The sequence below is a fragment of the Emys orbicularis genome, chromosome 7 (assembly GCF_028017835.1).
Source record: "Emys orbicularis isolate rEmyOrb1 chromosome 7, rEmyOrb1.hap1, whole genome shotgun sequence".
Classification (NCBI taxonomy): Eukaryota; Metazoa; Chordata; order Testudines; family Emydidae; genus Emys; species Emys orbicularis.
In genome coordinates, this window is record NC_088689.1 from 77089854 (window position 1) to 77104002 (window position 14149).

General features: G+C 46.6%; 2 protein-coding genes across 2 annotated transcripts in view; both read left to right on the forward strand.

The window, feature by feature from the left end:
• SORBS1 (sorbin and SH3 domain containing 1) overlaps positions 1 to 14149 on the forward strand; it is a 139259-nt gene that overhangs the window by 102055 nt on the left and 23055 nt on the right. The window contains exons 25-31 of the mRNA XM_065408217.1: positions 2886 to 3061; positions 6599 to 6684; positions 8655 to 8822; positions 10403 to 10449; positions 11687 to 11801; positions 11910 to 12035; positions 13149 to 13343. Of these exons, the coding sequence (XP_065264289.1) occupies positions 2886 to 3061; positions 6599 to 6684; positions 8655 to 8822; positions 10403 to 10449; positions 11687 to 11801; positions 11910 to 12035; positions 13149 to 13343 (913 nt within the window). The remainder of the gene's footprint in view (positions 1 to 2885; positions 3062 to 6598; positions 6685 to 8654; positions 8823 to 10402; positions 10450 to 11686; positions 11802 to 11909; positions 12036 to 13148; positions 13344 to 14149) is intronic.
• LOC135881034 (sorbin and SH3 domain-containing protein 1-like) lies at positions 3959 to 6050 on the forward strand. Its single transcript, XM_065407522.1, has 3 exons — positions 3959 to 3984; positions 4329 to 5725; positions 6013 to 6050. The coding sequence occupies exons 1-3, from the start codon at positions 3959 to 3961 to the stop codon at positions 6048 to 6050; spliced, it is 1461 nt and encodes a 486-aa protein (XP_065263594.1).

The following is a 14149-nucleotide window of genomic DNA, read 5'->3' on the forward strand; positions in this document are numbered from 1 at the left end:
AAGCCAATAGGAGTTTTGCCTGGGAGCCACAGAATTCCCTTCTTTCTTTGTATTTTGTTTTTCACTAGCTCTGTTATTACCCCAGGGCCCTAACTAATGGGAGATCTGGTCTTCTCATGATCTCCTCCCCTATCCAGGAACTGAAATCCTTTGAAAGGACCAAATGTCTTGTAATTCCAACTCCATTAATGGCTTTCTGAGGCATTGAAAGAAGCTGTACCCATCAGGCACCATGTCCCTCCCAAGTAACCAAGCACACACATACATCTGTTGGTATGTTATTGCTGCTAACACAAATCAGATATACATCTGGGAGTCATGGGATCTTAGCCTACTTTCAAATGGTTTCCTCAAATCAGTAAATGATTTGATATTTTTTTAACTTACCAGGAGTCATACTTTGTCCCCAGTATAGCTTTGTTATAATAAGATTTCATCTTATTAGTATTGTCGTTGTGCAGTGTCTGGCTGAAGATGCTCAAGCACTAGGGTTGCCAACTTTCTAATTGCACAAAACCGAACACTCTTGCCCCATCCCCTTTCCCACCCCTTCCCTGAGGCCCTGCCCCCTACCCCGCCCCTTCTCCAAAGCTCTGCCCCCGCTCACGCCATCCCCTCTCCCTTTGTTGCTCACTCTCCCACACCCTCACTCATTCGCTCATTTTCACCAGGCTGAGATGGGGTTGGGGTGCGGGCTCCGGCTGGGCGTGCGGGCTCCGGGGTGGGACTGGTGAGGAGCGGTTTGGGGTGCAGGAGGGGGCTTCAGGCTGGGGGGTGGGGCAGAGGGGTTCAGAGTGTGGGAGAGGGCTCCAGGCTGAGGCAGGGGGTATGGGCTCTGGGATGGGGGTGTGGGCTCTGGGATGGGGCCAAAAATGAGGGGTTCAGGGTGCGGGAGGGGGCTCCAGGCTGAGGCCGAGGGCTTCAGCATGCGGGAGGGGGTTCTGAGCTGGGGCAGCGGGTTGGGGCACAGGAGGGGGTTCGGGCTCCAGGAAAGAGTTTGTGTGTGGGACGGTATGGGCTCTGGGCTGGGGGTGTGGGCTCTGGGCTGGGGCCAGAAATGCCGGGTTCACATCCCGGGAGGGGGATCGGGGCAGAGGGTTGAGTGCAAGGGCGGGTGAGGGCTCCAGCTGGGGGTGCGGGCTCTGGGGTGGGACCGGGGATGAGGAGTTTGGGGTGCAAGTGGGGGCTCCAGGGTGAGGCCAAGGGGTTTGGAATGTGGGAGGGGACTGGAGCAAGGGGTTGGAGAGTGGGAGGGGTTTGGGGGTACAGGCTCTGGGCAGCACTCATGTCAGGTGGCTCCCCGCAAGTGGCAACATGTCCCTCGGCGCCTAGGCACAGGTGCAGCTAGGCGGCTCTGTGCACTGCCTCCGCCCGCAGGCGCTGTCCCTGCAGCTCCCGTTGGCTGCAGTTCCTGGCCAACAGGAACTGCAGAGCCAGCGTTCTGGGTGGGGCAGGGAGCCCCCGTTGCTGTCCTTCTGCCTAGGACCCGAGGGACGTGCCGCCACTTCCAGGAAGCCGCGCTGAGCCAGGTAGGGAGCCTGCCAGCCCTGCCAACAGGACTTTTAACGGCCCGGTCAGCCGTGCTGACTGGAGCCGCCAGGGTCCCTTTTCGACTGGGCGTTCTGGTTGAAAACCGGACACCTGGCAACCCTATCAAGCACTGGTATCAGATGAGATCTGCTCTTATGAAACACACAACCTGCTTGACTGCTTAGCATGTCTTCTGCCTCTGGAAAAGTCATTTATACTGTGGCAATGCTGACCTTTTGTATCTGGGAGAGAACAGTGAGCTGTAGGAATAATACTATGTAGCAAACTGCTTCTCAGATTCATGCCTTTGGGGAGATTCCTTAACCTTGGCCTGCCTGGAGTTGTAATCAATCACCTTAGTTTCTGTTGGCCTAAGCAAATGAAGTCATGTCTATTTTTAACATAAATCTCACAGTCTAATGCCAGGGACAGAATTCTGCTCTTGCATCTGCCTGGCAGATCTGGACTCCAATATTCTGCTCTCCCTACAGGGGACCTCTGTGCATGTGGGCAGAAAAGAATGCAAGACCTGAGATCTGCCATGCAGGTTGGGGCAGAATTTAACCTCAGGAATAGACTGTTTCAAATTTGAAACAGTCTATTCTATTTGTGAATGGGAGGCAGCAAGGACTAGTGGTTAGAGCAGAAGCTTAGGTGCTGTTTTTTGTTCCCAGTCTGGCCACTGAATTACTGAGTAGCTTTAGGCTATGTCTACACTAACGCGGTAAATCGACCTATGCAACACAACTCCAGCTACATGAATAATGTAGCTGGAGTCAATGTACCTTAGGTCGAGTTACCGCAGGGTCTACACCACGGGGGGGTCGACGGGAGAAAATCTCCCGTCGACTTACCTTACTCTTCTTGTCGGGGGTAGAGTATAGGGGACGACTGGACAGCGATTTGCAGTCGATTTGGCGGGTCTTTACTTGACCCGCTAAATCGACCGCTGGTGGATCAATCTCAGATCGTCGATCCCGGCTGTAGTATAGACCTGCCCTTAGACAAATCTCTTACCCTCTCTGTACTTCCATTTCCCCATCTATAAAACACGGGGATAATACTTCCCTGTCTCTTGGGTGTGAAGAGAGGTGTAGCTTGTACAGCTCCTTGAGACAGTGGAATGGAGGATGCTATAGCAATGCTAAGTATTTCAAGTGTGATTTCAATACGTTCATGGTCTTCAGCTAGAAATCTGACCTCAGCTGTATTGACATGCAGAGGTGTAAGAATCACAGGCACTGCTGAGCACGGGTTCACGAGTGATCTCCTCTGACCTGCTCATGATGCTCTCTAAGCACACAGGAAGAGAGAGAAATCAGTCTCTTTCTTTTCTTTTTTAACCCATTTTCTAGCTCAGCCTATTTACCCAGCTACCAGGCAGCAAGGAGAGAGCTGGAACCAGCACCAGCGGACCCTGCTGGCTTGGAGAATGAAAGGCAGATTTACAAAAGTGTGCTGGAAGGTGGCGATATCCCGCTGCAGGGGCTAAGCGGTCTCAAGCGTCCTTCTAGCTCTGCTTCCACTAAAGGTAGGTCAGCAGAGCACTGACCCCTTCCCTCCATTACACACGGTGAGGTGGGTGAACTGCCAAGGGCGGTTGGGTCCTTATCCAAACCTAGTGAGGTCTACCTGTCATTCCTCTTTCCTTCTCTGCCTTTCGTCCGCTTTTCTCTCCGCACCGAGCCTGACCACGCTTTCCCTTAACCCAATCCCCAACCAACTCCAGCTTACCAACAGGGTCAGGACTCTTCCCTTTGCTTTCCCTTATTTCTGTCTCCCTCTTTCCAACTGCTAACAGTCGGCCAACACCACCTTCCCCTTTTCCTTCCTACCTGCAGCACCCCCATGTCCTCTTCCCGCCACCCTGCCGTTGCTGCTGTTCCTGGTGTGCAGTCTGATCAGGTCAAGCAGTGTCTGCTGGCCTGAGCACGTCTGCATTTCAGTACCATGCACTCTGGGGCTCTCCTGGCTCAAAGACACATGGGACGCCTCTCGACCTGGCAATTGCCTTGGAGCCCATGAGATACAAAGAGAGCAGCCAGCCCAGCAGAGACTGGTGGCACTGTTGAGCCTCCAGCTGGAGTTTGCAGCATACTGGGACAGGCGAGAAGCCTGATGCATCTCTGAGCTGGTTGTAAGCTAAAAATGGCTGGGGGCAAAGGAGCTGGTTCTTTTGTTTTCCAAGCCAATCCTCCTACAAAATAGCATATCACACCTGGGAGTTTCTGTCTTCATCTCCCACTCTCAGCTACTTTCAGCAAACATAGCTGTGCAAATGGTGCAGAGAGCATACTCAGCCAGTCCCCAGCGAGCACAACTGCCGAGGGCCAGCAGATTTGGTCCATTTGTTTTAGTGCAGACGCTCCCTGACTTGCCTGACCCTGGCAGGAATAATTTACTTGGCAGCTGTTGCGTGGGCAGGACCATGGTTGGTCTGATCACTGGCTCACAGTGAGGCTGCTTTTGCAAAATTAATCCCTCTGCATCCCTGCTAAGGCCCACATTCTGCTAGATGCTGAGTTGCCTCTTGCATGGTGTGGAGGATGCTCAACATTTGGCAGGATTGGGCCCTACAAGTGCTCCTGGCCTGAATCTAGACCTTCTTCTGATTTTAGAAACTCCACAGCATTGCAGAATTTTGCTGTATCTTTGCACTCGCTTTTATAGCGTGGCTTGTGCATTGTCTCTCCTGCTTTTTTCTTTCTTTTGAACACCAGTTTTTTAAAGTGCATTTTGTGACATCCAAGCATGTTATCTCTCCTTTCTCAATAGCTTTCCAGCATTTAAGCTAACAGGTTGTATTTATTTTATTCTGCATGCTTACCAGTGGATCGTAAAGGTGGGAATGCTCATATGATTGCACCCTCTTCAGTTAATAGCCGAACCTTTAACGCTAGTCATACCAGTATGTTAGGTCATGCATGTAAACATAAGAAGCCCTTATCAGCTGCAAAAGCCTGCATTACTGAAATCCTCCCTTCCAAATTCAAACCCAGACTAGCTGCTCCTGCTGCTCTTGTGCAGGACACAAAGGGTATCCTGCTGCCTCATGAGAAAGCGCAAAGCTGTGAGAACCTTCGTAGCTCCAGTGCCTTGTTTGATAACAAAAAAGTTTTCCTGGTCAATGGGGAAAGCGTAGAAAACCTTCTAATGCGATCGAAGCAGGAATATGTCACCAAATCCAGCAGCACTATGAGCCTACAGGAGTACAGCACCAGTTCTAGGAAGGGCTACCTTCCCAGGAAGAGTGGGATGGAGTTTACAATGCTATATAAAAATATGCATCAGATCAACAGGTCCAGGATCCACCTGGGCACCATCTCATCCTGCAGCGTGAGGGATATTGCATCCCAGTTTGAGAACGAGCTGAGGGACAGAAGTGAGCAGAGCCCCGGTCGGGAGAATTCAGAGCAAATCCCCAAAGACACTGTCTCATCCCGCATCACCGCCTTCGAGCAGCTGATCCAGAGATCCCGGTCCATGCCCGCTCTCGACTTCTCCAGTGGGCAAAGCAAATCGCCCACCTCTCCCCAGTCTAAGAGCTGCCTGAGCTCGGCCTATTCAGCAGAATCCCTCCTGGAGTCACCAAAGCCAAACCAAGAAGAAAAGGATGCTGCCAGCATGGCCGACAACTCCTCTCACTCCTGCAGCAACGTAGAGGACTTGGCGTCAGATCTCAGTGACATTTTCCCCATGGACACGCTCTCGGCTTGCACGGACGAGACTGATCTCCAGTCCAACGCATCCAACGACAGCGGCGGCAGCCTCAGCCATGCCAACGGGCCCCGGAAATATAAATTAAACAAATGCAAAGGAGCTTGCCCGGCTTCCTACACCAGGTTCACCACCATTCGTAGGCACGAGCAACAGCAGGCCTCCAAGAACCCCAGTTCCAAAGGGGACGCCCAGGGGGACAGGCACGCGCTCCCCAGAAATGTCTATCTGATGAGCCCACTTCCCTTCAGATTGAAAAAGCCCTTCCAGCACAGCCCAAGAAAGACTCCGCCCCCGGATTGCCTGGGAGTCCCGCTGGTATATAGCACTGAGAACCAGAACAACGCAGCTCAGCCACGAGGGTGCCAGGCGGAAAAAAGTCACCACTCCCTGCACAAACGGTGCTGTGAAGACAGACCTCTGGCCCCCAGGCGCCTGTCTTCCTTTGACATTGTGGAAAGGCTTAGCCATTTCCCCAGTATGGAATCCAGTCCAGAAAGCTCCGTTCTCCAAGCTGATATGCCAGACTCCTTTCATAATGGGAATATTGTTCCATACACTTTCTATCACAGCTTGGATAGAAACAACAACCCACAAAGCGAACTCAGGACATACCCTGGAGGTGGCTATTTGTGTACTTTACCACTGTTACTTTATCTGTCTTCCCACTTTGCTTTTTTCTCCCTATTTTTTGTTGACCTGCCTCTGCATCATCCAATGCTCATTTTCCTCATGTGTCTGATGTCCTTTGCCTGTCTTGCTTAGCATTGTTTTTCAGAAGTGCAACTGTTAACGAGTTCTGAACAAAAATTTCTGCTGCCTTTTCTAATCGCCATCCAGCTCAGTTTGTCTCAAAGGCAATTCCTAGGATGTGAGAATCTTGCAATGAGATAGTCTTAATCCCGTATCACTTGCGTATGTGTGAATAGAATACGTCAACCCAGTTGATTTGGTTTTCTAAGGAGCAGTTCCTCCAGGTTTAATTGTGTCTCTGTGTTTCTGAGTGTGCAATCATGTTTGTATGTGTTTGCATGGGTGGTGACAGTAATATGCTAAATCATATTTCAATGGCAGCAAATATTTTCTTCACAAAGTCTTTTTATGTTTTTACTCGCTTTCCCACCTTTGTATTATCCTTTGTTTCAATCTGTGTTCACAAGTACAACCCAAAAGGGAAAAAAAAATTCCAAAACATTATCAATATTTGACTGAGAATTTGGTCAACAACAATTGAAAATTCTTTCAACTGTAATGGAAGCAAATTGTAGTACTGTCAAAATATTTTTTTCCTTTCTGGTGAAATAAGATAAGTCCATTTGTTTTTTAACTGCCTTGTGTTGTTTTGAAGTAGATTCAGAATCACCAAGGCATTTTGCACCAGTTGATTACATGGAAACTCCAGAAGAAATTACTCGTAGACGTCATGATGATAAAGAGGTAAAGCCCTTCCTTGTGGTTTAGAAACATTTCTAACAGCTAAATATACAGGAAGCACACCATTTGGCCTTACATAGCCTCTGCATCTCCGTACCTAATTATGGAGAAAGTGTTATGTAGTAGTTAGAATAAGGGACTCCAGATTTCTATTACTGCATCTGCCACTGATTTGCTGTACGGCCGTGGGCTAGTCTCTTCTTGACCTCTCTGAGCCTCAAATTACCCAGTATGTAAATGAGGATAATAATACTTACCAACCATGCAAGGATTATATGAGAGGTCATTAATGTTTGCAAAGTACTTTGAGATTTGTTAGAGATGTACAGTACACCATTGCTCTAATGAACCTGTTGGAATCCAAGCCTTTTGTTCATAATAGCCAGGGGTTCATTAGAGCAAAAGGACAATCAAAATGAATGATACGCTGCTGACGTAAGTTAATGAAGTGGCCTTAGATAAAAGTGTTTGCTACATTAATTTATTATTAATAATGATACCTGAGGCTAGGTGTCAGTCATGGAGGGTGAGTTTAGGTAGCATCTGCGACTTCAGCTGTGGGTGTCAGGGCTCCAGGCAGTCAGCCCCTGCAGGAGTGGGCTCCAGGTGGTTGGCTGTCAGCCCCGCACAGTGGGGCTGGGGCTCTGGGACTGTAGTTGGGATCCAGAGACTGGGTTCGTTATGTCCAAAGGTTCATAATAATGAAGGGCGATATAGTGAGGATGTACTGTGTTGTTATAATTCAGCAGGTGTGCTTTACAGGAGGGCAAAATGGTCTTTCTATAAGCTAAAATGGTGTCGGCGAAGTCTCTTCAGCCAAGTATTAATTAGTAAAGACAAGATTTTCAAAAGCAAGTAGTGAATTGGGGTATTCCCAATTTTGAGACATTTTAAACGGGTCTCATTTTCAGAAAGTGCTGAATATTCCATCTCTGAAAACCAGGCATCTTTACTATGTCTCTGTTTGGGCACCCAAAATTCACCAGCCCCTTGAAATTGTTGGCCAGTATATATACAAACTAACATCATAAGGGAACCACCCAATCTTTCCAAACACTGGCTAAATTCGATATTGAAGAAAGATACAAACTACTGGCACTCTGGGAGGTTACTAATTTTAATTAGCCACCTATCTGCTTCTCTGAAAAGCCAGTGACTTAACCTGGGAGATATTTTTTCATTGAAGAATCATGTTATCATTCTGAGTTTGAATAATTTTAACATCTTGCTTTGAAATATTTTTAAGCCCTCCTTTTAATTTCTGTGCAAATACATCTTTTGCTATCTCCTCCATTGTAAAATATATGAATAGCAACTATCTGAATTCATTGGCACTTAAGGCCCTTGGGTGAGTTAGCACAAAGCTTGGACCACACTCCTGCAGTCAGATCCAGATGGATGGACACTCACACCCATGGAATGCAGGATCAAGGGCCTTCATTTCCACTAATCTGCTAAAGGATGGGGAAGCTGGAAATACTTTTGTTAGTGAGAATTACTTGTTTTACTAGATGATGTTTGTTGTGTGAGCCATAAGCAGCTAGGGGGAGATCTGCAAAGTCACAAAGGGCATTTAGTCACTCAACTTCCATTGATAGTCAATGGGAGTTAGGTGCCTAAATGACCATCTGGGCCTGATCTAAAGCTCATTGAAGTCAGTGAAAAGACTCCCCTTGACGTTCATTGGTTTTGGATCAGGTCCTTGGTATGCAGAGTTGTTTCATTGTAAATGATCCCATTAAGAACTACCAATAATCTGCATTTAAATACACTGTAATGCAATGTATTTTCTATGCCAAGCTAATCAACTGGGAACCATTGTGTTGTTGATAAAATTGATCTTGTATATTTCTCTAAAGCTGCTGCTATTTGCCAGCACCTCTGAAGTTCTTTATTAAAGTCACATTTGCTGGCAGTTTTCAAATGCCCTAAACTAGATGATTTACTGCCCATTTTATGCAATTTTATGGCAGAAACTTTTAGAGGACCAGAGACGACTTAAACGTGAGCAAGAAGAAGCTGATATTGCAGCTAGAAGGCACACAGGGGTTATTCCAACCCACCATCAGTTTATCACTAATGAGCGGTTTGGGGACCTCCTAAATGTAGACGATACAGCAAAGAGGAAATCTGGGTCAGAGGTCTGTTATAGTTACCTCAGTCTGCTGCTTGACCCAATGCAATATTTGCCTCTCACAATGTTGCGCTTTAGGCCGACATTAGCTCTCCAGAGAATGTTTAATTTTTTTCCCATTCTGGCTTCATTTAGAATTGCTTTGGCTCTTGTGCCTGGTAAATTAATTGATATCTCTATACCAAGCTGTATATGTTAAAGCATGCCTGCTGAGAATTGCTGGTGCACACCTGTGATGCATGTGTTTAAATATCAGCTACTTTTAGTGAATCAAAGGCATTTTACATCCCTTGCATCAGACTGCTACATTGTCTTCTTGTCTGTGCCTTATGCTTAGAAACGTCATGTCTTGTTGATCCTGGTCATGTGACTGTCCTGTATTTTTGTTAGAAATAGATTATGCTGTTCTCCTTCTTTTGAAAGATGCTCAGTACTGCTCTAGGAAAGGTTGGAAGAAGCCCCAGCATGTTTCCTAAACATTACATGATTTAGTCCTTCTAAAAGAGACAAAGGAGGAGATACTTTTCAAGTCCTCCCATGGCACTTTTCACAAGAGTTGGGGTGTTTAGGTGGCCAAATGCTACTTCCTGCCTTAAACCGTTGTGTATCATTGCTGTGTGCTGTTAAACAGCTGCTGTATTTCACCCCAGAGGTGGCTGCATTTCAGTGATGAGTGAGGTGATTCCTGTGTGCAGGACTAACTTTTGCCCCCAGTTGCATGGGTGTAACTGAGGCCAGAAATGAACCCATTGTTTTTAAAGTGCTTTGGGATCTTTCAGAATGAAAGGTGCCATGTGAGTGCAAGATATTAGTTATTATGATTATATTACCAACAACTATAATTATTTTATTTCTAAAATTGCTAATTATTTTTATATTATTATTTTATTGCCATAGTGGCTTAAAAATTATCAAAATATTTTAGGACCATTTTAATCAGCCAACAAAATCACACCCTAAAAGCTGTTGATAGACGTGCTCTTAACACATCCTATTTATCTTTATATCTAACTTAAGACAATTTTAGACACATGCTTATTTTTCTTCAATTCCTCCTGGCCTTTGTCTCTTTCCTAACAATTGAAACAGTGACCATAGTAGTACATGGGCCATGGTGCAGGTGGACAATAGATTTTCAGTGGGATGTGAGTGCCATGTGAGTATCACCCTATTGCTTTCTGATGGCCCGCACATTTTTCCTGTATCCAAGGGGAATTTGATCCTAAATCCACAGACTCATTGTAGTTACTGGGGCAGTTGTCAGGTTCAGCAAGGTTTGACATGGTCACATGTTTAAACATTTACTGCTGTTAAACTCCCTGCTGTAGGGCTTTCCTTGCCATTGGTTACATTTATACCAGAAGGTGGCACATGGCCTATTGAGGGATAAGTTCTTCTCTCAGATCCATAGAGCGGATCTGGACTCTGGTGCAAGAAGCATGCAGCAGAATATCTGAACTAAGATCTGCTAGTTTCACGCCCAGATTTGTTCTAGTCTTTGAAATGGCTGGGAAGCATTTCCATAGCCTTTTCAGTAATGGGTTGAAAACATAATTGTTGTTTTAATTTGTTGTTTTCAATCTTTAGATGAGACTTGCTAGAGCCAAGTTTGACTTCAAAGCACAGACATTAAAGTGAGTATATCTGGATATGGTTGTTTCTATCTCTCCCTATCTGCTTTTTCTGCATATCATGCAACATTTAGGTTGTATAATAAGACTGATTAATGTTTCTGGAGTGTCTCTTGATCCAGTAATTCAAAGCAAGTCTTTCAAGTCAGTAGAGTAGCTTTGTATACCCTTTGTATCTGCTCCCAGTATGTCTTTGAGGCAAATCCAGTTGCTTCACTGAAACAAACAAGTGTTTGTTCCTGCTAGCCCCTGCTGGAGGGTGAGCTGGATTCAACTCTGCTTCATCCATTGTAAGCGGAGTTGCCAGTTGTGTCCTGACTGCAGTATCTTTATTACTGGTGGTGTTTTAAGAGGCAGGAAGAACCCAGCTGGTTGCTTAGATCCCAGCCTGAGCTTGCAGAGAGAACAGTGTTTTTGACCTGCTCACTGTATACATTTGATGTTGATGTGGCCAAGAGAGAGAGGAGCTTGTGTCATCCATGTTAGGAGAGGACAGGGTGGGTTTTTGTCATTCGCTGTTGGCTGGCCCATAGAAGAGGTTTGATAGTCTGATACAGTTGGTCCTTTCGTTCAAGCTGTAAAGGTTCCTGCTTTTCTTGCTGAAGTTTCCAAGTTCAAATCCCACTGCTGGCCTGGTCCAAGCAAAGTCCGTAACAGTTGCAAAGGCTGGCTGGCCATGGAGCGTCATGTATATGGTGCTTCCATTATCAGCAAATTAGCTTCCTCTTAAACTCTGTCAGAATGGTCCTGGCCCACTTATCTCCTTGCAAAGTGAACAAGTGTACAGGCGAAATGACCAACCCAAAGCAGGAAAGTGGGCACGGCCCTCTCTCCTCCCATCCTATCCAGCAGCAGCCAGTGGCTAGTACTTTTTAACGCTTGCCTTTCCTTTCCCCTGCTTGTGAAAGGGAGCATGCTCAATAAGGTCTGGCCACACCTCCTTTGTGGAAAGCCACACCCACAATGCACCCAGACAGTGAGCAAACCCTTGGCATCTCATAGTAAGAACAAAGGGTAGCATCTAGATGAGAGGGTTGAGTGTGATTTATATGCTTCTTCCCAAACCCATCTTGCAGCAGTTGGGTTGATAGGGACCCCCTGGAAAGTGTGAGATACCCAGCAGGGATGGCACTTCGGATGTCCAGGGTGAATATACACAGCCTCTCTCTCCTACAGTGAAATGCAGTGCTTTGTTTGCGGACAGTATGCAGTTCAGCTGTAACCAATATGTTGTTAACAGGGAGCTTCCTCTGCAAAAAGGAGACATCGTTTACATTTACAAGCAGATTGACCAGAACTGGTATGAAGGAGAACACCATGGCAGAGTTGGCATCTTCCCACACTCCTACATAGAGGTACCTCTTTCCTTTTGAAATGCTCTCATTCCAGAGCCACAGCTCCGCCTCAGAGCCATCCGCTTGTGGGCTCCTGACGGGTCATTGGACTTCATTTCTTTCTTTCAGCTACTTCCGCCTGCTGAAAAAGCCCAGCCCCAAAAGCTGGCCCCGATGCAAGTTTTAGAGTATGGAGATGCTGTGGCTAAATTTAACTTTAACGGGGATACTCGAGTGGAAATGTCATTCAGAAAGGTAGGACCCTCACTGGCGTGACAGGTGAAAGCATTCATCAAAACAAACCAGATGGTGCATCATTTCAAAGGAGATGATCCACTAAAATTGGCAACCATTTTGTGCATGTTAGAATAATCTAATTATCTTAATCTAATCCTTGGGGGGTTTATTCAGCACCCATTGCCGTAGTATATTGTGATGAGTGTTTTGCAGGGAGACTATCTATATCCAAGAAAGCAGACACGTGCTGTATTCCCACTCCAGAGAGACTAGCATGGGTGCAGTGCTGGTGCTGTGATTCTGCATGCTAAATTAGGCCTTTAGTGACACCTGCACAGTCTCATTACCATCACTTGGGTTGCATGGGTGTAAAATGAGGTGCAGAATGTGACTCTGCACTGGAACATCAACTTTCTGTTGATGAATTACTGACTAGCTTGTTCTCCCATAGCATTGCTGAGCCAAACCAGCTCACAAGAGTGAATAGAAGTGAACACATATCTGTGTTACTGTAGTGCCCACGTAAGGCAATGAATGTAGACAGGGAGTAAGAAGGTGCCATTTTCAGTCACTTTTCAGAGCAGAACTAAACGCATTTATTAAAGTACCTTAAACAGCAAAATTTCTCCATCTCAAAGGTGGCAGATGATTGCATGTGTGTTGATATTAAAATTCCATGTTCTCTATTTTCTTTTTCATTTTACTCAAGGTTGGAGCTTGCAGTTTATAATCAGGATTCAAAAGTCTTTCTTGTGTGTTTTGTCAGCAGAACAGAAGGGGAGAGGATTGGGGACAGGGCTTAGGGACTCTGCTATGGGATTTACATAATGAGATCAGAACCTTAGCTTTCATATAAAAAAATGTTTCTTACATTCTGGATGCAAAGAAACTCTGTGAAATGTGACCCAAGAGTGACTGCTGCCTGCCTGAGTCTGCAGAAGCCTGAGCTAGCTTCAGGAGGGATGAACCTCCATAGTCAGCTCAACTCAGAAACATGCTGCCATGTCAAGAAGGGTGGGGCCACATGCCACAGATGACTTGAATTCACCTGGGGCGAGGGCTGTCATCTCCTGTGCTGCAAGTTTACACACTGGATTAGCATCAGTGCTGTGTGATGGTTCTCTCCTGCAGGGCGAAAGGATCACGGTGATTCGGCGAGTTGATGAGAACTGGTACGAAGGGAAAATCTCTGGTACCAACCGCCAAGGCATCTTCCCTGTCACTTACGTGGACGTGCTCAAGCGGCCACTAGTGAAGAATGCTGTTGATTACCCTGAGCTGCTGATGTCTCACTCCCCTAATCGCAGTACAACGGCTTCCCCGCAGGTACCCAGGCTAGATGTAGCCAGTTACTAGACCTTACAGAACAGTAGGACACAGTCATTTGTGTGCAGGAAGAAATCCCCAGCCAAGGTTAGGGTGTACTGTACAGCAGCACCATCCGTCCTGTCCAGTTTGCTCCTATTGTACCGACCCAGGGAGAGCTGAGCTGAAGAGGTTACACTTCACTTACCAGAAAGACTGGGTGGCTGGGAGGACTGGGGACAGGACAAAAAGCATTTCATCTCTGATCACAGATTGAACCTTGGCTAGGTTGGCAAGGATGGCAAGTTGAGTGAATTTCAGTGCCTTTGCAGGGATAAGTCAGTGACTTTGGTCCAGTTTGATGAGACCGGTGCCTACACAAGTCAAACTATCACTGCGATGGGCATCCTGTTTAATTAAAAGGGCATTGAGACAAAGGGGTCAGCGGCAGTCCTTCCATCCATTTCAGTGGGATTTAGATCAGGGCCTAAATTATCCCTCCATGTAGCAACTCCAGTTTAGGGCTGAGACAGCTGGGCAGGACAGTGTGTCAGAGGCCTGAGTTACCATTGATCATGCTGTACACGGTCAGTAGCAAAATGGAAGGCTTGAGTCTCTAGGGCCTGCCAGTCTGGCCCCATTAGGAGTGCGAAACTGCCTTTAAAACAGGTGTAAAATCCAATTGAAGCCAAAAAACGGTGAATTAAATCCACCACAGAGACAGCAGCCAGTGGCAGTTTGGGATTGCAGTTTGTCCTGTTTGTAGTGGCAATCTCAGATCCAGGACTGACTGTGGGGCTCTATAGCCTTTGATACACTTCACCTGT